We start from the raw sequence: 24,271 nt of genomic DNA, 5'->3' as shown, positions 1-24,271 counted from the left end.
TATCAGCAAAATGAACTTAAGATGATAAAAGCTTTAACCAAATAACTACATAATGGAGAACACAAATTGGTAAGTGAACTTCCAGTGTATGGCTGTTAAAAGTTTTGGCGTTGTTGTATATGGAGTATGAGACATCACAGCCAGTAACCTTAATTATTTCTTACAAGCTGTCTTGGTTGTTAGTTGAGGATATTTAGTGAATGGACACCTGCTGTTGTGCATGACCACAAGTACTGGCCAGATAGAAAGGCTGAAAAGAGAGCAAATGCTATAGCTTATGTGTAAAAGATTGGTGCTGGGGGGGTTTACTTAATATATTCACTTTTGTTGCTTTGTTAAATGTTTACTTGGTGTAAAGATGTAAAAGCAAGAAATAAATGTTAAAAATATGGACCGTTTTCACAGCTGCAATTGGCTGAGTATGGACCCAATTTATACAAATCAATTTGAAGTCAAGCACCCTCTCTAGTGGTGGTTTCTATAACTACAGTTTAACAATAAAGTACTGATCAGCACATTAAATTTAGGAGTTTGAGAAAACTGACTTTCTCAATAATTTACTCAATGCCACTTTTAAAACAAAAACGTCAGGCTCTTTGAAAACGTTTAACCAAGTGATTTATCTTAATATATGTTAGATTTAATCATTTAAATATATAAATAGATCGATATTTTTCTAAATGATGAATATACAATTTCAATTATAATATATAATAAATGCAATTTTAAAATTATATAAACAATTCCTCATACATTTACACTTCATTCTGTAGAACAAAAGAGTGTGGTTCTGATTGGCTCAGCTGTGTTTTGGATCCGCCTTCGTGCTCATATGGCAGATCTTTTGTAAACACCGCAAGTGATGTCGGGATCGGCCGACTGACGGACTTTCGTTTCATTTCGAGTCGAATGTCATCGATCGTGATGTTTTTTTAGGTCACGGGGTCAGTCACCTCGATCATTTCCAACTCCTGATGTTCGATGCAGATCGACCGATTCGTTTTAAAGAACCGGTTCAAACGAACGATTCGTTCTAGTAGTAACGTTACTAGGTTTCTAATGGTGTTTAGCGTACTATGTTCAGCACGTCGATAAACTGGAGCGACTTGTAAGATTTAATATGCAATATCTCCAAATCTAGTGTGTTTAGCTAGAAAGTTTATGCCATTAAATGACTCCGCTGAGGCGTGAAATCAGGTAATTTCCTCAATCTCAGGTCTAGTGGACTTGTTTTCTGCTAAATCTGTGCAGGACAATTAACACACATGTTGAGATTAAACCCCATTTTGGCAAAGGAGCTATATATATTTTTTTATTATTTTTATTATAATTATATTAGTAGTAGTAGTAGAAGTAGTTTTAATAGTAAACATTACTACTACTATTATTATTATTGGTGGTGGTGTTAATACGTCGCTCAGGGCTTTTATTGTTTTGCATTTATTGTTTATATAAATGTATACACATTCACACAAGGTAATGTACTTGTTTAAAATGTGTGCAGGTGTTCTTGAGCCTCGCATTCTGAGTGTGGAGAGAGATGGAGGGGTCGTGTACTCATGGAGAGTACGTTTGGCTTTAGTTTCATGTGTCACTTTAATTTGACAGGTCATGCGCGCGACGCTCCATTCATAGCAGAGCAAATCTGTCGCCAGTCTATAGCAAACGAGCACTACGTGCCATACATACAATAGACACTAGTAAATGGTTTACATGCAAACTGAATGGATGTCACTATGTTCACTGCCTGTTATCCTTTTTGCTCTTTATGTTATTATTATTATTATTTTTTTTTTTTTTACTTACTGATTTCCCAATCCTTATAAATGTTTAGGGAGCAACAGGAACTACAAGAATTGGGAAGTACGATCCTCACAGTACAGAGAATAAGGTACAGAATGGGTAACCATGTTGGAGATGAACATTGGGCCTGTGGATATGTAATTCCAGTCATATACGCATAAACTGAATATACATTTACAGTAAAAAATGACAACTTGGATCAGTGTATTAAAATAAGTGAGAATTATGCATCACTTCCAGTCTTAATGGAAGTTAAGTCACATGCCTCTTGTGTTCACAGCTCCTCTTCACTTTTGACAAGCAAGTGTGTGTCAGCAGCTGCTCTTTAAATAAAGAAGAAACACTCCTAGGTGAGACTGCAGGCCAATATAGTTTTTTTTTTTTTAGCATGAAGGCATTATTGTATTGCTAGTGTTTAATTCAGTTCATTATTATCACCTTTTGGGTTTGAGAAGGTCGATTACTAATGTGAGCTTTTTCTGTGCTGGCGGTCAGTCTGTCTCAGTCCACACAGGGAGAAGGCCGCTTTAAACCAGGTACAGGACATATTTAAGATGATAAAAAGTCTTAAATATATTAAATGGTATATAAAAATCTTATTATTTTAATAAGTATTACATTTGGGGATGGAAAACAGGAATCATGATACAACCAGTGATTATTAAACTTCAAAAGGCTATGATTACATTAAATGTATAGGAGTGCAGCTAACTGTAACTGTAAACAAGGTTATATATACTGTATACACACACACACAGTTTACATAGTTTAAAGTAGGCCTATAAATAATTACATTACTATTACAGTTTAAGCAGAAATAATTATAAGCCTAGATTACTTTTTGCATTTTAATAAATTAATTTTCCTTATAAATGCTTCATTGTATCCCTTTATTGAGAAAAACACATTATTTGATGAATTTTAATTGTACCACTTACGTTTTTTTTAATGCACTCCTAAATTTAAATTCAAGCCCTCTTTTGGGCCTTTTATTCATTTAATAATAATAATAATAATAATAATCAGTTTTGTGAGACATTGAGAAATGTTAATGTATTTATTCAAATGGACAATTGAATACATTTGACTGAACTCCACCATATCAATTGTTGTAATTTTCAGTTTTAAGTTACAGTTTAATGTAGTTTTATTCACCTTTATGGCTCCTGTTTCTGAAATATTTTTATGGTTAGACCATTTGAGGAGGAAGAAGCTTTTTTTGCAGTTTTATGCCAGTATGCTTTCACTTCTCTTATGGGGTGCTGTGGTAACATCATAGTAGAGTTGATAAAATAACAATTTTGTGTCTTAAAGAAACCCTAATTCTTTCACCAAATACATGTACAAAAAGTTTAACTGTAGGCCTAACGATTGTTTGATTTGTTTCTGTTTTAAATTCAAGAGGCATACAATTTATACTAGTTTGCTCACATCATAATACAATTGGAAATAAAAGTGCATTCACAAAACAGAGAATCTAAATGTATATAAATGAGCTTAGCAGAGGTTTGCAGTCACGCTGTCCAGGTTATTCTTTAACTCCTGACATAATTCTGTTTTCTTTCTGCTTTAGTGTCAAAATGTGTAACTCTTCTCATTGAGATACACCCAATCAACAACACAAAGGTCCTGAAGGCAGTGGACTGCAAAGTCAAAGTGCAGGTAGTAAACAGCAGTTATGTGAAGCTGGTGATGAAAAACACATTGAAATCACATTGAAATGGTCTTTTATTTCCCATGACCCCCTTTCTAGTTTCTTCATCCTAAGACATGTCGGACCACCGTACTGGAGAGTCATTTGCTGTTGGCGGCAGAGGATGGCTGTATGTTTTGTGGAAATGTTTCAGAAGCCATCAATATGCTTTTTTGCATTGCACTATACCATATTTTGTTCAAGCTACTACTATTTTGAACATATTTATTGTAATTTATCATGAATGGTTATATTGTTTCTACAGATGTTGATCAGTACCACATTACTCGGATGAGGCAGGAGGGCTACAGAGTGGTAAGGGCTGCTCTTGATATTTTTTATGATATAAGGATTTATATAAATCTAATGCTCATACGAATGGTAAAAACACATGTGCTTGTTCAAACAGGTGATGCAGAATCCTGAGCGTCTGAGCAGAGAGAGAGTTGCAGAGGACTTCAGTTGGGTCCAATGGGACTCGGATACTCAAAGAATCTTCTACCTCTCTGCACGGGTCAGAATCTCTTTCAACTGACTTTCACTGTTGACTTTCTACATCCAAGAAATCTAAAATCTTTTAGATTTCTTGGATGTAGCCATTTGATAATAAAGGCTTTTTAATTCACAAGAGTGCCATTTTTTGATTGACTTTCACTGTTGTTTGACCTTATTTTTTTTCTTCTCTGAGTTTTGAAGATTTTTCTTCTTTTTTTCCATCTTATAGGAGAAACACACACTGAAGTGTGTGCAGTTTTACCCCGATCGCAACTTTGAGACAGTGGTAAACATCTTTGTGTCACATCTAAACTGCCTTATTTTAATAATATTTAGAGGAACTGATTAATTCAAAACAAATGCTTTTATGTGCAACAGTTTGAGCTTCCACTGGAGATGTCCAATGTTTCTTCTGTCACTTCTTCTGTGAGGCCAGTGACTTAATTCATTTGACTTTTTGCAGTTAAAGACATGCAAAACAGTTCATAATACATACAAACATAATCATGATTGTAAAAACCTGGTGTAAAAAGAATAAAGCGGTGTCTGTGGTTTTACAGGTTTGTTAATTTTGGATACGATCACTATCAGGACATGAAGGACGAGGATCTCAGGTTAGAGGTGTTCACCAGCCCAACAGGTAAGTTATTTAGCATGTGCTCTTCAACATGAAATCATATTGTGAAATACTGAAACATTTGCTCATATTTACCTGTGTTTTGTCACTTTTCTAACTTATCATGGGATAGAGAGTAAGTTTGTATTTTCTCCGCTTTTTCGCATGTTTTGACTTAATCACAATCAACATGCTTCACATGTTGATAGTTTAAAAGCTGGCTTATAATCGCAAAAGCAGTTCCTGAAATCATCTATTGCCGAATGTATGCTGTAAATCGCCTACATGATTTCTGCTGATCTGCATTTCAGCTATTTTGGCTTTGATTTTGTGTTTGTATGTAATTAATTTGATTTGAACTGATGTAAGTTGCTGTTCTGAATCTCTGGATGTCATGAACAGGAACCATGTGTGTGTGCTACAGCCATCCAGTTCACTGGCATAAGGAAGCCACCTACACTATTGCATTTGTGCACAGAGGTACAAAACATCATGCAGCAGTGATATAAACATTTTCACAAAGATCATTATATAGAGGATTAAATAGACTCTCTCTGATAGGTTGCAGTAAGACGTTCACTGTGTCTCTAGAGAAAGGCTCTGCACCTGCTAATTTGCCAACCGTCCATCCTATCTTCATTCATCTGGGTTAGGACAGCCAACATCTCTCACTCAGCCCACAAAAATCCATCCAACCCTGTCTTTAATTCTCTCTCATACAGTACATGGAAAGTCATTCATCTGAAATAGTGTCATAGGTTATCTGTTTTATTCATTTCAGATTATTTTATAGTGGTGTACCTGGCTGATAATTTCCTTCACCTCATCAACTGCAGACAACAAGACCTGCTCTGCTACAGTCTTTTCCTGTCAGGTACAGCCTAATATTTATTTTTTATTTTTTTGTCTTTCTCTTCAGAAGTTTGGGTGAGTTTTTCCTGGGTTTTTTGTTTCATTTCATTTTGTGTGTTTGTTTTTATTTGAACTACTGCAATATATTTCATATATTTGATATTTATTATTGTCTGATATTTTTGTTATTTTGTGTTATGAATGTTAGACTTTGCATATATTTTAACTAGTGCTGTCAAATGATTAATCACGATTAATCGCATCCAAAATAAACGTTTTTGTTTACAAAATATATGTGTGTGTACTGTGTATATTTATTATGTATATATAAATACACACACGTACAGTATATATTTGGAAAATATTTACATTCATATTTATATTATTTATATTACAGATAAATATATTTAATATATAAACATAACATATTTTTCTTAAATATATACATGTATGTGTGTGTATTTATATAGACATAATAAATATACACCGTACACACATGTTATGTAAACAAAAACTTTTATTTTGGATGCGATTAATTGCGCTTAATCATTTGACAGCACTAATTTTAACATATATTTAGGATGATTTTAACTGTAATTTGAAATGTTCTTTAAACAACCACTTAAACGAATTCTGCAGTGCTGATCGATTGTGTATTTGTGTTTTCTGTGTGTATTACCTTACTCTGTGCCTTCTCCCAGGGGCAGATGGTCACATTGAAGCCCTGGGTTCAGGCAGAGAAGTTGTGAGTGTGTCTGGCAGCAGGCTGCTTGATGTCCGTGCCGGCAGGATGTACACCATGGAGCTCAATCCGGACTTCCTGCTTGAGCTTCTCAGTTCAGACAGGCCAGAGGCCCGGCGGCTTGCTGCTCTGCACTGCATGCTGGTCTACCTTCAGCCAAGTCCTGTGATAGAGCTCAAGGTGAGCAAGAGAGAGAGAGATTAGTTTTGTGTGCTGAAAATTCACTCTAATGTGTGATTCTCATTTCTCTCTGGTTCCAGATTATAAACTGGATCAGTGAGAATGTCATGAGCTTTGATGCTTTTGATCAGATTCAGGAATTTATTCTAGGTGCGTGCTTCTATTCATGCGACCTATGTCAGTTTTGCATGCAAAATGAGTATTAAAAACAAGTGTATAACTCTCATTTCAGCGACCCTGTACAGAATAAGCTACAAGCAGTGTGTGAGCCTAGATAAGTTGTTGCCGTACTCCTGTGTTTTCGAGAAAAAGGTGCAATGAATACTTTTTCCCCTGATAAAAAAAGACTCTACATCACTTATTTTTCTGTTTTATATGAGCTTGAATGAAAGTCTTGTGTCTTTTTTTTCTAGGAGCTTCCTGTGGCTCTGACAGCAATCCCTGGGGTGAAATGCACTCCTGAACTGCTCTGTCAGCCAATAATTAAAGGGAAGGTAGGAGAGATCCAAATTCTACATGCATTATTGTATTATATGAAATATTCTTTCCATGATAAACAGCAGGACATTTTTTTGAGAGTATTTCAAACAGATGTGGCTGTTTATGCATTTAATTTAATTAAGCTGTTAAGTTTATGATCACTATTTAAAGCCAACTTTGAAATAAAAATTGATCCGATTTACTTTCTTAATACATGTTACTGAGCATATTGTACACAATTCGTGTTCTGTATGCCACATTACAGACATTAAATGGGCTGACAAATGAGCAAAAAGCAGTGCACTTTCTAAACATTAGGTGGCAGAAGAAACAGTGGCAGATCAGAGTGCATAGACTGAAGCAGGCAAAAGCCAATCCATCTCTAATTCATTAAATCTGCTTGGGAGTGGTGTTAGCAGGAAACATATCAACAGGAAATGTTTGAGTTATGAAATAGATTTCAACTGTCAACTGAAACCAAAAAATTGATAGATCAGAATGAAATTGTGAACCCCCTCCATCACTAAGACACTTCATTTGTCGAAAGTGTACAGTGACTTATGTGCTTCATGGCTTTATTTATGAAACGTCTGTTTTGCAAAGCTTCTTTTGCAATAATGTTGTAATTTGTATTTTATTATTGTGGGAATAATTTTGCTTCTTGTGGGTTAAAGCCTAAAAGCCTGCAGGGTTATTGGGAGGAGCTCCAGCATGTCTTGGACAGGATGAGGTACTTTGAGGCAGTACCGAGCCCAGGCTTCAGGTCCGGTCTGATTAAAGAGGACTGGGACAGATTTCAGGCTGCTATGGTGAGCGCTAGGACCACACATTACGCATCAGAATCTGACCCAGAATCTATATTAAAAGTTAATCAAATTTGTTAAAATGTTTAATTTTGGTCAAAAAGTTGTGGGATTTGTAGACAAGCATAAGTGTTCATTTCACACACATTCACAAAAGTCCCTAGAGGAGCACACATTTCTCAGTAAAGACATTCTTTATGGATAGTTTATTTCTTAATCAAACCCAGATGAGATGTTTAACAAAAGTTATTTGCGTTCTTTTTTTATTGTGAAATTAAATCCTCAGTGAAGCTCAAAAATTGAAATATTACCCACAGTTGAAACACTGTCATTCATAGAAAATGTGAACACCTGCTGAAGACTGCAGGCTTGTGGCAAAAACATCTTTATGGCCATATTGGGAAAGTGTTTTATTATTGAATCACAGCACATTTGTATGATTTTTTGAGAAATATAGAGGTTTGAGAAATATAACATTCAAACATATTGCAGAACTCAATAATTACACATTATTTTGACTTTTTTTTCCCTTAAAAAGGAACTGGATACACATGTAACAACAACAAAAAAATGGATTGTTTTAAAAAAATATAATAATAATAATATTTTATAATAAAAAATTATATTTAATTTTATTGACAGCCCTAGTTATAAGGGCTATACATATATATTTATAGATTTTATAAATGTATAATACTATATGCAGTATATGTTATATATTTTTATACAACGGTTCGTTCTGGTTCTCAAATCTGATTGGTTGAATATTAAAATATGACAGGCACAATATATTGACTGGTGAGCACCTACAGTAGGACTATGCTACAACTATCTGTTTAAAAATATCAATTTTTGCTGTTATTGCTGCAGAACTCAGAGAAGAAGAAATCTCCCCGCTATCAAAGCCAAATTGAGGAGAACATAAAAAAGTGGGTGGAGTTTGGCATGTGCCAAATATTATGTGCGTGAGTGTGCTTGGAGACTGAGTGTGCAAGAAAGTGTGTTACAAAACAAAACAGAGTGCTATTTCATGCAAAAGCCGACTAACTCTTATATGAATAAGTTGAACCTCTTTAAAACAAGACAATATTTACTTTTGTTGTTTTGGTGTTGGTGAAATGCAGCTTGATGTAATTCAAATGCCTCTTTTCCTGTTTGTTTCTTACATGCAGAGTTCTGTCTATGGTGGACACTTGGTGTTTGGGTAAGAGAAACTCAGTTTAAATGGCCAGTCGTGTCAACGAAAGGACACTTGTGAGATTATTTATCCCTGATCAAATCCTGGAAATATTTCAAACTTTCATGGAAAGTCCCTGCGACTGGAGTTTCAGTTTCAGGGTCACATTCTCTGGCTTGAATGTAATCAGTCTCTAGGTTTATGTGAGGTTAATCAAGCACCTCTTTAGATACGAGGGAAATGGGAGGAGGAATTCCATACTGTTATATAAGAGTGATTACAGTACCTCCTTCCCACTCACAAAACACACACACACATAAGACAAATCAATGTGTTATCCTGTGTTTCTCAGAATACCTTTCAGTGCTGGATGATTTTTTTTTTCATTTGTAGCTTGTCATTAACCAAAAAAAAAATTAAGTTCCTACAAAGATAATAGAAATTTGTAGAATTATTAAGGTTGTTAAATTTTGTCTGACAGGACTATCGGTATAGTTCAGCCAAAATGAACAATCTGCCATCATTTACTCATGTTGCTCTTGTTGTATGGCTTTCTTCTGTAAAACACAAAAGAAGCTATTTTGCAGAATGCTAACGCTGCTCTTTTCCATGCAACAGATTCACATAGTGACCAAAAAAAAGTCAGAATGTACTCTAGTGAGAATAAAATTCGAGAGCTACGGATGAGGGCAGGGCTTTTGGGTTCCACAGAAAAATGAAAGCCGTATGGGTTTGTAACAACATTGGGTGTGTAAATGATGACAGATTTGTGTAAACTAAACCTTAAACACTCACTTTCTTTCTTACGCTCTCTCTGTCCTTCCAGATAAGCGTGTAGTTCCACTGTTTCAAGAGGAAGACCAACAGCAGAGGGTGCTGGTGGGCCTGGTGAGTAGTGGACCGTTCAATCGTCCATCATCCAGCAGTGGTCAGCTGTAACTCTCCACACAAAATAAAGCAGACATGCCATCAAAGCAGCTGAAATCAGAGTGAATAGGGGACAAGTGCAGACAATTCTAGAACATTATACAAACCTTGACAATGACAGCAAGGATAAAAGCCCTAATAACAAACCGAGGGCTTGCCTTAAAATGTTCTTGTGACTGCAGTAGTCCTTGAGATTTATTATTCTTATACGGACCACCCATATATATACATATACATATTATATTTTGGTATAGTATTATTTACATATAGAATTAACACAGTACAGTGTACAGTCAACCACATTTTTTTTTAAATGACCTGCAGACTGTACATTACCTTTTTTAAAGCATCCTTATGTGTGAACCACCCACTGCAAATCTAACAAGGATCGAATGTGAGACCAAATAAAAAGTGAGTCATTGTTGAAATCATCCATTTGGATGAATCCATTAAGGATTTAATTTAATTTAATTATAAAATTGTATATTTATAATTTATTGTACAGCTTTCTGGAATACACGATTCTGATTGGTCGTTCCGCTGTCAAATATCCTTGTATGATGACTGCTAAACTGCATAACTGAGCATAATCCAAGCAACCAATTTCCTTAATAGTTGTATTAGTGCATATATATATATGTTTTTTTTTTCAGAGGGTGGACAAACTCAGAGAGCACTTAAACACATTTATCACGACTTGGGAAGAAAAAGATCGATTTGCTGGTGGTGAATTATGCTGCGAAGCTGGTATGTGTTTGTGCTTTTGCATCATTATGAAATCTCTTGCAGCGCACGTGTTAGCAATTGGCAGCTGTGGGACAAATCTCCTCTGTCGACACAAAACAAAGCTGCACCTTAAGCAAAGCACCCTTTTTTGATTATTTTAAGTCTGCCACTAGATCAACTGCTAAAACGATTTAGTGATTAGTTTATAAATTGTGGACCAAAAGGAGTCTTTACATATGAACAGGTCGACAACGTTCTATCTTGTGGTGTGCGCTTGGTCCCAGAGTGATAAACTCTTGTCCTTATGCCAAAACACAGTTATCTCCCTCCTGCTTGGAAGATTGGAACAAACCTCATAATGTTCTACTCTCCTACTGCGTAAAGGAAAAAAGTTCAAGATATGCACTAAATATCTGTTTCCATCAAATTGTCACTGGATCGAGCCCATTCGGGAGACCAAAGGGGAAGCAGACTTTTACTGGTTCTTCCTGTTTTCAGACCAGGGTGAGCATGAGGATGTGAGAACACATTCATTATCTGCCAAGCGTAAGCGAGTGTTGGAGTTAATGAGCTTGCTCAAGTGAAACTAAAGTGAGCAGGGGTGGTGCTCGTGCATTTGTGCACTCATTGAAAACAGGAAGGGAGAGTGAGTCAGACTGCCCAGTACACTCTGACAGTTGTCACTTGAGGACAGTGAGAGTTTATTTCCACTGAACATCTTGACAGATTCATAGTAGTTTCATAGAGGATGGGTGTTGTCTTGAATCTGCTATATGTATTTTTGTAACATATGACTGTGTTGTGTTCAGCTGGAACTGGTCTGGCACGTGTTGGAATTGATGTGGCAGAAGCTGAAGTTGGGCCCCTGGGTGCTCTGCATGTATGTGCACCTGACCATATTTTACTTCCTCTTTGGGGGGAACGAGAGTGCTTGATTTCTTGAATCTAAAGCCTTCAATTTTCTGTTTTAGTAAGCAGCAGGGTAGTTCAGAAGAGTGGGCGATGTTTCATGTGATGTTTCGCATTCTGGAAGCAACTAAAGGACTCTGTCTCCCCCTCCCTCCAGGTAAGAAGACACCTGACTGAGACAATCTGAGAACACTTAGAAAACAGTTCCAAATCCTAGTGAGCTGCCTGTTTGTCTACTACATGCCTATTAAGACAGAATCCGGTAACACTTTACTTGAAGGGGTGTGCATAAGACTGACATGGCACCTTCATAATCATGACATGACACGTCATGAATATGAAGGAGGTTTTATGCATGTTTATGACAACTGTCATTAAGTGTCATTCGCTCAGTTACGTCATTTTTAATGCAAATATGACATTATTTGACCTAACCCTAACCTAACCCTACCCCTACCCTTACCCCTAACCATAGCCCATAACAAAGACATCTCAATGTCATCTTTGCATTAAAAATTAGATAACTGAGCGAATGACACTTAATGACAGTTGTCATAAACATGCATAAAAAACCTTCATATTCATGACGTGTCATGTCAGTCTTATGCACACCCCTTCAAGTAAAGTGTAACCCAGAATCCTAACTGAACCTCAAAAGTGACTAGTTGGAATGCTCCACATGGGCAGCAACTCGCGCAAATATTTCTCCTTACATGAAAAGACTCAACTCACAATTGATTCCAGTAGTTTGACGTTAACATCTTACTATACTTTAGTAAAACAGTTCTTGTTGGGAGCATGTTTCTACTATCCAAGTAGGCAGTTCACTAGATCTTAGAGTTAATGTTCTTGATATAATAAGAAAAAAGGGAGCTGTTGTATTTTCTTTCCATGATTAGATGTTTTTAGAGTTTGTTTAATGTTGCTAAAGGGAAAAACTGAATCTTTAGTTCTCCCATGGCTGACCAAATACATTTGAACCCTCTAAAGATTAATCAAATGAGCATCTCTCCAAACTCCAAATGAATCCCATGTAGTCTAGCGATTGGGTGTGTCCGATTTTCTATGACCCAGTGAGGGAAAAAAAGCGGTTTCTGAAATCTGAAGTGTGCCAGATCTATCTGGGTGGATCCACTCTTTGACACAAATGCTTTGACCTGCCTGGAAGACGATTAGTAGTGGAGTCATTGACCCAGTGCTTCAGTTCTGTCCACTCTATCCATCACAAAACTGGTTTAATCGCTTAAGAAGTTTATTATGTGTGCACTTGTAGGTTATTCCACACTGTTAAGTGTGCTTGGATCCCGATGTCTCCCACAGTACACTTTTCTCCAGTATGTGGACCATGGCATTCTTCAGCTCACAGAACCATTTGTTTCACGACTTATGACAGGTACTAATTTAAATACATTTTAATATACCCTGTTCTGAAAACTGTCCATTTACGTACATAAAGTACTTCGACTTTACCGGTCAACTTTGAACTCCTGTGCTGTCCTACAGCATATTCTTGGTCACTGCATTAAGGTCTCCAATAGATAAAAAACATATCCCTGACCTGCATAAAATGAATTAGATTGGAATCAAACAGTGACTTTGGATAAATACGAGACCACATTATTAAAGAAACATAGCCATTTAGGAGTTAGTGTTTTATTTTAAGAACAATGTTATGTTCTCTCACTCTTTCCATGTATCTCATGACAGATTTAGATAACAGCGATGCCAATGAGCAGTTGAAGTTCAGTATTCTGAAAAGACATCCTGAGGTAAGTTTCCTACTTAACTCCTCTTGAAATCTGTGTCTTATGAGGTCCGACCCCTGCCCCACTTCTTGCTCAAGCTTGGAGCTGCTTTCGTAGATGTCAGAATTAATCCTGTGTAAAAGAAAAGTAATGTGAGCATGTTTGTGGTCATGTGTTGGGTCACGGCATGTGCTTGGGCTTCAGTCTTTGTTTTCTAGTCTCAAGGCAGCCAAGTGAGGAAGTGCGGCAGGTGTAATAGAAAAATGCAAGCCAATTACTCCCTTGCTGATTAGTTCGGCTGTTTTCCATGGTAGTGCACTCATCCATTATTGATTTCCCACCTCTTCCTCTTGTTTTGGAAACATTTTGGTTCCTAGTGTTATTGTAAATGATTAATCTGTGCAAGTTATTCCAAAAAATCTAAACTTGTCTTCAGAATCTATCATTAAAGTAGATTATATTCTTTCTCTGGAATGGGAAAATATTAACCAATAGCCAAATAGTTGTAGTTATAGTAATGCAGCTTTCCTAAAATTGACAATATGTAACAGTAATTTAATGGTGGATAACATTAATATTAATCCAATCAACTCCCTGTGTCCCACCCAACATTTTTGCTTAATGAATATTGTATTTGAATCATAAATGTCACATTGCGAACCGATAAATGTCACATTACGGGCTGTGAATTCCATTTCATGTTGACATGATGTTTTTGTAATTAGCATAAGGAGCAGAAAGTTAGCCAGCAGTGGGATCACCCCATAACTTCTGCATGCATCTCCAGAGAATACGTCAGGACTCTGCTGGAAAAAAACTTAGAAAACACGGTGAGTATGGCAGGGGGCAGACCCGGTTCCAGAACCAAATTATGAAAGGATTATAGCTTATTATATAGCCTACATACTAGAAGGCTTACCAGGAGATGATTCACAAGAGTGCAGAACTCAGCACTGAACAAAATCCCTGACGTTTTGAGCAGAGAGTGGATTCTGACTAACTTAAACACCTCTGATTAGTCATTGCGTTTAAGAAATCAACTGATTTGCCTATGATTGGCTACTTTGTTCAACACTACAAAACACGTTGTAAATAGAAACCTTTGATGCTCTTCAGAACATAAACACAAATACATTGGAGCATTTGTCAGTTTCACCAATTCAACTGAGGGTGCTTTTGCTTTCATTTGAAAAATGTTTTCTTTTTTTTTTTTCGAAAAACACTGCGGCGTGAAACTGGTTTGAAAATCTGCCAAACAACTGCAACTAATACTTGGATGAAAAAGCTTGTTAGACTAGATGCTGAATGAAATATTACAACTGCTGTTTTGATGTACAGTTCTAAATCGAACAAAGAATCAAGTGTTTTGATTCTTAGGAAACTGAATCATGGTCTTGGCTCTTAGTTCAGAACAAATGCTCCCATGTTTACCAGCTAAACACATGATATTTTTTAGGACTCTGCACTCTTGGACTATGGCAAGTCATGTTTCTATCCCGATTTCCTGCCCCTAAACTACCTCGCCAAGATTCTCTCAAACAGGGAGGAACAAGGTACACGGTTTCAGAGATGAAGTCATTCATAAAATATGTTGTAGGATAGTAAATATTTTCATTTACTGTAAGGTAATAATTGTGTGGGTGTTGTATTTCAGCTCAGAACCCTTTTGAAGAGCAGGAGAATGTGGATGTCAGGTTTGTGGAAGAGATGGCCTTAAAGCAGACACAGATCAAGCTGGGCTTTGAAGTCAAGTAAAAAAAAAAGCCTGGTACAAATGTTAAAGTGGTAAAAAGGGAAACATGGAAAACATTCCGAGAAAATAGGGGGAAAAAGTCCTCTTGGCCAAAGAACAAAGCTTGATATATTTAGGTGACTAGTAATGTACAGAAGTTTTTAAAATGTTAAAACTTCTGTTAGAAATGTTAGCGATATCTTGGATATCTTAAAACTGAAGCCCAAAATCATACTTGACCAAAGATTATTTGCCAACTGTCAGTCTGTTCTCTAAATATCACATTTTAGTACCCAGAAGAACACATACTGATTCTACTGATGCCAATACGTATGGGGAATATTATGCACTTTTCTATACACACAGATGCGATGGAAGAGCACCAACAAAAAAGACACATAAAGGGATTTTTTCCCCCAGATGTTATTTGGGGTCAAATTGGGTACATTTGTAAATATTTCACAAACAAGAAATAAAAAAAATCATATATTCTTTGTACTCTTCATGCTTAGTTTTTATATTCTACAAAATAAGATGCTTCTTGTTGATAGCAATTTCCTGAAAGGTTATTTTATATTGCTGCCTTTGTATGTTTGCAATTATACCGTTTAGCCTGTAAGGCATGCTATTCACTTTGCAGCTGTGTTTAGATGGTTATTGGTTACTTTTCTGTAAAGCACTTTGAGCTACTACGTGTATGAAAACCACACTATTAATGAAGTTGATTATTAAGCTATAGCTGTGCCAAGATGAGGGGTTGGTGATATGCCAAAATATAAAACCATCCAAATGATTTGGCTAAAGATTAGCCATGCAATTATTAAGCAAATCATTTTACTTGCCTCCAGGTATTTTTGCAAATGTAATTATAAAGTGCTGAAAATGGTTTCTCTTTAACATTCTAAATATTACACATTTAAAAAAAATATAGGACATGAGCATTAGTATTTTTTAATTTTTTTATTTAATTTTTGATTATGTTCATTTTGATTGTTATTTTAAATTTAAATTGTGTCTAGTCCACATTCCCATTTATTTTCAAATGGGGCCTGAGCAAATGTATGTATATGTATTTACATGTATATGCTGTAGACTGCACAATAATGAATGTGATTTTTCATATGAATCTTTTATAATCTTTGTGATATCAGAGTAGAAAACAATTCCATAAAATGTCCCATTTGGTTCTGTAAATAATTTCCCTGTATGACTCAGCTGTGCATGGCTCCAGAGGGCATAGCATCATCTCTAGCCCCTCTCCCACCCCTCAACTCTGGCAAATCTCTAAAGAATCTCTGAATTCCCAGCATGCCACCAGAAGGAGCTTCACTGGGCTGCTAAGCATTGAAATTAGACCCATATGATAAACAATTCTTATGTTAGCATCACTAGTTCTGAGGAAATGGACCAGATTCCTCAGGAATGGGAGCACATCTGGACTTTTATTTTTGTGTCTGTAAGCATCATGAGTTTGCAGACTCACTCTAGATCTCAATAGGTTTGTTTTTTGGTTTGCGGATGTGGCGAATGTTGGCACCAGGTTCGGTGGGTTTAAAGGGGGCCAGGGCTCCGTAGTGTTTGGGCACTGGCAAAGGATCATCAGTGGGGATGTAAGCATTGGGTCGCAGTTCAGCCGTGGTGTAAACACCGTTTGGAAGATGGTTCCACTCGTCTTCCTCAGCCAGCTAACAAACATAAACATAGAAATACATCAGTATCACACAAACATGATGTTAATAGGTGGTTTAAATATTTACCTAAATATTTCAGTTAAAGTACGATTCCAAACGGAGCATTAACACAGACCTGATCCAACAAGACAGTCCTTATAATGGTAGAATGAATTTAAATACATCAATCACAATCGAGAAGTTCATAAAATGTCTATCTCTATAAGGACAAATCTCATGAAAATGTGTCCTTTGTGACCCATAATTTCATATTTAATGATGTTTACTGTAAGATTTGAGTGCATTTGGAAGCTTACCCTGGCTTTTTCCTCTGCGTCTGCCTGGCGTCTGTGCTGATCTCGAAGGCAACGCAGCCACTCGTTCTCTATGTTGTCTGAGGGGGGCAGGCCTTGTTCCACACTCCTCTGACACAAGTCCAGCTGTAGTTCCTTCTCTTTCATCTCCTGCTGTAGGGTCATACACTCCGCTTGTCTCATGGACAGCTCTGCTACCACTGCCATCATTTTACGAGTGCGCTCCCTGATCTGAGCCTGCAGCTCGTTCACCTAAAACACAAACATATTCTAAATGAATTTGCTAAAACTCCTGGCTACACGACCTTATGTGTTTACAGTAACAGCACATTAGTTTGAGGTTTAGTTAAGCTGAAGGACAGCTTGCTATGGTTCATTAATGTGGGCATCCAATGTTTTTTGGAGACCATGAGGTCTGCAGGGTGTCAAAGCATCAAGTATTTTGTATTGTGGTTTACCACTTGAGGTCCAGTGTAAATTCTGAGTCCTGAAGCAAAACCAACCATTGTTGCTATGCAGTGTGTTAGAGTAAATCTGTCTGTAAACTTACATTCTTAGCCAGATGCAGCGTGTCTTCTTTACCATTCTCAGCTTTGATTTGGATGCGCTGGGAAAGGCGTGTAACCTGCTCATACACAAGCTCCATTTCCAAGAGCTGAGCCTCCTTATCGGTCAAATGCACCTCTAACTAAACATATACACACACACACACACACACACACACACACACACACACACAAGTGAGTGACATTAACTTTTCCTTTTGATTTTTTGATCTATATGAGTGCATATTTTTCCAACTATTCTAACAATAAAATATGTGTTAAATATATATGCTGTACAAATATATGTATAACAAACTAGGTCTAGAATAGAAATAATTATTAATAATAAGAATGTTTATATAATATCTATTGAAAAATATATATATATATATAATAAAAAAATGCAAAAACAATTTTTAGAAAAACCTTTAAAAATTCAGTTATAACCAAGTCAGCATCATCTCATATTTTATGCAATAAAATGTGTAAACAAAGTATTTATCATTATTGTTATTATTATTATTATTAAGAAATCAAGTGTTACAAATAAATATAAATTCTGCAAATACACTTGTTCTGGGTGATTGCGCTTAGTGAAACTGACCAACAGGACAGTCCCTGCCAAAAAAGGCATCAACCCCCAAATATTTCCCTTCATGTGGACTGCAACTATACTTGTTCAATCTTCTTGATGAGCTCCTCAGGAGACGGATCTTCTCCACTCAGTTTTCTGGCTCTGGTATGGTTCACACAAGCCTTTTCTAGCTCAGTCAGTCTGTCTTTCGTCTCAGACAGCTATGGCACAGAAAAAAACAGCCGCACCATCAGGACACAATTAAAACAGTGGACTCATTTAAAGCCTCTTTGCTCTTATTACACAGATGCACAGACTGTGTGTATTGTGTGAGTGTGTTTGTATCCCTCTGTGAGTCATTTGGTTAAACGCCATCAGGCTGGCGGCTAGGACAGGTCTTGTGCTTTTCAGTCACTAAACACAATATTGCAGGGCTTCCGGCTATGTCACAACAGAGAAATCATCTGGTGTCAACATGAGGTGGGGTACTTGTTTTGTTGTGCTCAATTGAAGGCCAAATGATTGGAAATGTCTTCACAAAACATAATAAAGCCAACCGAACTGGATTAATAATTTGCCTATACTGTAAATTATAATCTAAAAATGTCTCTTAGGCCCCGCCAGATTAAAACCCAGTGTTAAGCATCTCAACAAAGAGGAAAAGCTGAAATACAAGTTAGATGTCCAAGTGGACTTGATCTGGGAGAGACCTGAAAGATATCAACGTTATCCAAGACTACAGCCAAGGAGAGTGACACGTGCAACACCAGCTGGAGCCCACAATAAACAGGCCAAGGGCTGGCAATAAAGGTCATCTTTTAGTTCTCCGCAAGCTGAAGAATAAAAGCCTTCTTAAGCAATCTAATGCATCACAATAATAGAAGGTGGGCTGGTGAAGACAATGCTTGGGGTCTGAGTCTTAATCCTTGTTTCTGTTTGGCGGTTGTCCTGACATTCCATTAAGAGTAGGCTGATTCTCTTGGTTTGTTCAGAGTCTTGTGTTAGTACAGGACGCCTTGTGATACACAGTAAGAATTAAGAGGTCATCACATCACAAAAATATTTCTTACCTTTTATTTCTTCTTACAACAACTTTATTTTTGTACACCAAGTATAAGTGTATGCTGTTCAAGGTTTGGGTCGGTAAGATTTTTTAATGTTCTTGAAAGAAGTCATGTCATTTATTCCTGTGATGACAAAGCTGAATTTTCAGCAGTCATTGCCCCACTCTTCAGTATCATATGATGCTAATATGTCTAATATGTTGATTTGGTGCAAGAAACATTTCCTTTTCTTCTTATTAAAGCTGATTATACTTAACATTTTTGTGGAAATGATACATGTATTATTTGATAAATAGAAAGTTCTGAACTGCATTTATTTAAAAAAATATATTTGGTAACATTATTCAAGTCTTTACTGTTACTATTGATTAATTTAATGACCAATGTTAGTGACCGCAAATTTTGGAACGGCAGTGTAACAGACATTTTCAGTGTTGCAATAATGTGTTGATCATCAGGAAGTGTTTCTCAACATCGGTATTATGTGGAATTTGAGACATAAATGTAAATGTAGTGAAAAAAATTGGGCTTGAACTATAGTTTGGCATTGCACACAGTGTCTGGGGACATAATATGTTTTTACCCTTACTTTAAGCCCTACAGCAAGGATGAGAACTAGTAACTCTGAGAACTCTGCTCTGATGCAGTAGATGTTTATATGAAGAGACTGTGTTGATTAAACACAGAGGAGTATAAAACTATCCAGGAGATTCTTGCTAAGATGGTTTATATCAATTTTATCTCTCAGAAGGAACTATAAATGGTAAAAACAGCACATCTGTGAGTGTGTGCCACTTTAGAGGGCAATAAATGTTTGGAATAGTATATACAATCTAACCTTTACTTACATTCCACTGCATTATAGTGTGTTGGAACTTGTTTTTTTTAATTTATGTATCTGTGATATATCATCTCTTTGGATGCTTTATCCAAAGCTGGAAGATGCCCTGAGAAGTCACTCAATTTTTTCATTGTTGTTTTAGACAAAGGTTGCACAGTGGTTTCAGAACTGAGATGCAGGTACCTGTATCTGTAATAGGATGCTTTCTTCCTCCAGTGCCCGTTTGCTGGACAACTGTTTCCTGAGAAAGTTATTCTGTCTTTCTTGCTCCTTCTGATCAATTTTCAGGTTGCTGATTTCATCCTCCATGTTCTGTATCTTCAGGTTGCTGTCTTCGATCATTTTCACCAGCACATTTAGCTTCTCATAGAAAATACACAATTCCTGCTCTTTTTCTACAAGCTGCACGGCCCTGACAACACAAACACAGATACAAAGTTATGGTTCAAATGCCACCTCAGACTGCGAGAATTCACCTGACAGATCTTGTAACGTCCTCTCACCGCTGGTTGCGCTCTTGCATAGCAGCCTCGTAGCTCTTGCACATATGCAACTTTTTTTGCTCCAGCATGTTGATTGTGTCTGTGAGCCTGCCGAGGTTTAATTTCTGCTCCTCTCGTTTCTGGTGCATTTCTTGCAGAACCTGTAACACCCGTGAGAGCTCGTTCTTCATACGGTCTCTGAGCTTGTAGCTGTGAGAGTGTTGTAGACGGGACTTTTGCAGCAACCTAGAGTGAAACCAAGCATGTTAACCAAACATTATCTTACGGTGTGATGTAGACAGATTGTAATTTGTAAAAACAAAATACTAGGTATAACATATAACGTGAGAGCTACGGTACTTGTCTTTGTTGATAGCAATCAATTGCAGTGTCTTAAGATTTTCTTCCAGTTTAACCAGCTTCTCTTGCACCTCTGCCAGGTTCTGGTTTGAGATGTGGATCAGGCTCAGGTATTTGTTCCGCTCACCCTTGGTGACTTCATACAGTTTAGCAAACACACCCAGCCTGGTGAGGGTAAGAAGGCACACAAGTACACATTTACTGAACAGACTACAAGCTAACAAACTTGATTCTTTCTATATCAGGTCAAAGTTTTAGCTCTATTTCAGCCCGTCTATAGAGTACGTGTCAATCACCAGTAAATACCTTGACTGGGTCTCTTGAGTCTGTTTCAAGTGTTCTTGAATAACCAGTCCTTTCCCCTGCAGATCTTGCTTGGCACGATTATATTTTAGCTGCAACAGCATTCATATCAATAAGCAAGCATAACAGAATAGCTCACCCAAAAATGACAATTCTGTCGTGATTTTTTCACCCTCATGTTGTTCCAAACCCGCATGAGAAATAGCCAACATTTGAAATCAATATTGACTTAAAAACCACATATGGACTTAAAATATAGCAATTGCTTTTTGGCATTTTTGGGCCCTTCTCATTGTATACTTACTTTTCTCTTCCATAGAAGAAAGAAAACTAGATAGGTTTGAAATGATACGAGGATGAGTAAATGCTGAAAGGATTTTAATTTCTACCTAGAATGATTAATACGTTGGTTTGTTCTTATAGAGCTCAGAAATAAAATCACAGGGCAACAGTGATGCTGATATAACGGTTTTGGATTGAGTAGTATGTAACCTGTGCTTTGAGCAGCTCACGGCTCTTCTGCTCTCTTTCATCTGCTTTGATAAGTATGAGATGATGAAGGTGATGAAGCTCGTCTCTACGGCGATAGGACTCTCTAATCAAAGCCTGTTCCTGCTCCACGTACTCTTGAACCAGCTGGACCTTCAGATCTGCCACAGACTGCTACTCTCTCACACATACACACATGAAACATACAAATGGACACAAACCAAAGACAACAGAATATCCAAGACGTGTCACTCCTATAGTTTTGAATGGGGGAAAATGCAATGCTCAGTATGGCTGCTCTAACGAAGGAAGCCCTGTCTGAATAAAAGAACCAATTAAAATCTAATAGTCAGCGTGTCACCGTCAGCATTCTGAGATGTGCGTTTAAGACTGCGCATGCGCACTGGCTGGTCTAGCCTGAAAAATAATTAACACTATTTGAGCAAAAGAAACAACATTTATGAGACAGATGTTGTCAGATTTAATTGGTGATTTCAAATATGAAATTTAAATTGTAAGCTTGGTGAACAGTTTAGGAGAATTTGATGTTTCCCCATTCAAAGAGATAGGAGCTGCATTTGCATGCCCGAGAGGTGATTCAAAGATGGCCACCGAGTGACATGACTTGCCTTAAAGGGACTCAATTTCACATTTTGAAATGCATCTTGCCACACCATTTAGACATTATGTAAACTGAAACCACTTGTCATTATGTACATACCTTGCTAATCCAACTACGTTTTAGGTTTTCCACTTCCTTTTCCAGATCTCTTCTTCTCTGCAACAAGCAGTCACCCTCTGGGACTGTCTCTCTCTGCATAAAAAAAAAATATATATATATAAAACAGGCAAATTAAATGCGACTATAATTTAAAAGAGAAAGTGTATCTTGGGTCTTTTTTTTTTTTGGTGTAAATGTTTTTTTAAAGATCACCTTTGAACCGTCACTAGATTTAAACAGTGTGATAAAATATTAATTGTAGGCTCTCAGTTAAAGTCAGCTCATAAAGCTTCATGCATACTAACTATAAAACTATAATGTTACCATATATTACCATAATGCTGTTTAAAATAGTTTAATATAAGTAAAGCATGTCAAACCATAGGGCATCAACTTCCCAAATGTATTTCTTGACAGCTAATATACACTTCATGCCAGCATAAAAGATAATATCTACAATTTCAATGTCTCCTTTTTTTCCCGGTTATTTTTTTCTATTGTATTGAAAAGATTATGGCGAAAATATGGCATAACTGGATGTTTGCGCACAAGTGCTACCATGCCATTTCTCTTACATAACAAAAATCTCTAAAATCCAAAGGAACTAATAGTTCCTGTTATTATAAAATAACCATGATCAGCTTTTCCATACATAACGTGAGAAAGAAATGATTGTACAGCAATTCTGAAATGTAGGATGTCCCAAAATATTTGCATCTGCGATAAATCGTTCTAAGTAAATGTTACAAAATCCTGGAAAATCTGAAAAACACTCTTACAGTATAATTATTGATATAATTAGGATTTTTTTATTAGGACTGTGTGTAAACACCAATACTGCATCTAAAGGTGAGCGTCTAGATGTAGTTATTAGATATTAGATGTGTTTTGAGTCACCTGAGCCTGCGTCCTCTCATGCTGCTGTTGAGTGTTAGCAAGAGAGTCTCTGGCCTGTTTCAGCTGCAGTTCATTCCTCTTCAGGGCTCGCATAAGCTTGTCTTTCAGCCGCGTATCTCGAGCCAGTTTATCACGCAGAGACTTGCACTCAGCAACAATCTGCTCCATGTTGATATCCAGCAGACCCCTGCAGTCCAAAAAAATCAATACAGTAGATTTACTCAAAAAATTGTTTATTTGACTTATAACACAGCTATATGACTAATTTGCAAACAGATGTCTTCTTCCAACCTTTGATCCATGAACATGGCCTCTTTTTCTTTGGTCATCTGCAGTTCTTTGAGAAGTCTGTCTTGTTTGTTCTCTGCAGCCACCAGCTGCGACTTGTGGCCTTCTAGTTCTCGTACCACCTCTCTTTTGGCCTCCTTCACCTCCTCGCACTTAGCTTCCATCCTCTGCTGATGCTCCATGTGCTGCATACGGTGTTGCCCTATTACTGCAACCTGCTTCCCCAGCTCCCTATGACACGCAAACAGATACAGTGCAAATTAGTCAGTCAAACATTTCCAGTGTTTTGTGTAACTTTGCTGGAACAAGCCACATACGATTTCTTGTGGGCAATCCTGTCGATCTCCTTTCCCAGTTGAACAGGTATGAGAAGCACCTGAGCCAGCTCAGCCTGGTGAAAGACATTGCTAACATGTGAAATCCACATCCCAAAGTTCACAGGACAGATACTCCAGCCTAGTGATTAACAGGTCTTGCTTACCTCATTGCTTTCAACAAGATCTTTTAATTTCTCCAGCTCATGTTGTTCTTTCTTTATATGTTTGTGTTGAGTCTCCATGCTCTCACTTAAAGTCTTTACTTCCTGTCTAAGCTGAACCACCTCTTTCCTCACCTCCTCACAACTGTTCTTCATGGCAATGTACCTATTTTCTAGCTCCTGAGGACATACAGGACAACATAAATATATACAGTGAGACCCAAACATTTGTGACCATATTGAAAAACCTAAGATTTAAACATGGAAATAAACAAGATATTGAAACAAACTAAAGGAGCTGATACAATTTCTGCTTTTTTTTTTTTTTACAATATTCAGCTGTGATAAAGATGATCATTAATCAT

The 24,271-nt window shown here is 37.0% G+C and overlaps 2 protein-coding genes across 4 annotated transcripts in view; one reads left to right on the top strand and one right to left on the bottom strand.

Moving 5' to 3' along the window:
* The first annotated feature begins 1,494 nt into the window (after positions 1-1,494).
* LOC107694141 (gamma-secretase-activating protein-like) lies at positions 1,495-15,357 on the top strand. Its single transcript, XM_016493746.1, is given in 32 exon segments — positions 1,495-1,566; positions 1,835-1,891; positions 2,084-2,153; positions 2,292-2,339; positions 3,377-3,465; positions 3,557-3,626; positions 3,762-3,811; positions 3,906-4,010; positions 4,221-4,277; positions 4,370-4,422; positions 4,552-4,631; positions 4,741-4,743; positions 5,010-5,087; positions 5,169-5,255; positions 5,389-5,481; positions 6,161-6,381; positions 6,462-6,531; positions 6,614-6,693; positions 6,795-6,875; positions 7,536-7,670; positions 8,535-8,593; positions 8,837-8,868; positions 9,668-9,729; positions 10,422-10,450; positions 10,452-10,515; positions 11,304-11,374; positions 11,466-11,560; positions 12,677-12,796; positions 13,111-13,172; positions 13,874-13,978; positions 14,605-14,701; positions 14,803-15,357. Coding segments are annotated over 32 exon segments (2,496 nt in total). The 3' UTR covers positions 14,904-15,357.
* LOC107694170 (coiled-coil domain-containing protein 146-like) overlaps positions 13,167-24,271 on the bottom strand; it is an 18,661-nt gene continuing 7,556 nt past the window's right edge. For 2 of the 3 annotated variants that reach the window (XM_016493786.1, XM_016493784.1), the window contains 14 exons: positions 23,910-24,086; positions 23,746-23,819; positions 23,432-23,659; positions 23,141-23,327; positions 22,244-22,336; positions 21,526-21,696; positions 21,037-21,125; positions 20,731-20,895; positions 20,392-20,616; positions 20,072-20,300; positions 18,085-18,204; positions 17,415-17,552; positions 16,868-17,116; positions 16,304-16,565 (listed from right to left, as the gene is read on the bottom strand). In XM_016493786.1, the coding sequence (XP_016349272.1) occupies positions 16,365-16,565; positions 16,868-17,116; positions 17,415-17,552; positions 18,085-18,204; positions 20,072-20,300; positions 20,392-20,616; positions 20,731-20,895; positions 21,037-21,125; positions 21,526-21,696; positions 22,244-22,336; positions 23,141-23,327; positions 23,432-23,659; positions 23,746-23,819; positions 23,910-24,086 (2,346 nt within the window). In that variant the 3' untranslated portion in view covers positions 16,304-16,364. Of the gene's footprint in view, positions 13,281-16,303; positions 16,566-16,867; positions 17,117-17,414; positions 17,553-18,084; positions 18,205-20,071; positions 20,301-20,391; positions 20,617-20,730; positions 20,896-21,036; positions 21,126-21,525; positions 21,697-22,243; positions 22,337-23,140; positions 23,328-23,431; positions 23,660-23,745; positions 23,820-23,909; positions 24,087-24,271 lie in introns of those variants that run through there. The other variant, XM_016493785.1, reaches the window with a different exon arrangement.

Source organism: Sinocyclocheilus anshuiensis, unplaced genomic scaffold (assembly GCF_001515605.1).
Source record: "Sinocyclocheilus anshuiensis isolate Anshui unplaced genomic scaffold, SAMN03320099.WGS_v1.1 scaffold1003, whole genome shotgun sequence".
Lineage (NCBI taxonomy): Eukaryota > Metazoa > Chordata > Actinopteri > Cypriniformes > Cyprinidae > Sinocyclocheilus > Sinocyclocheilus anshuiensis.
This window is presented reverse-complemented; position numbering and strand designations above follow the sequence as displayed.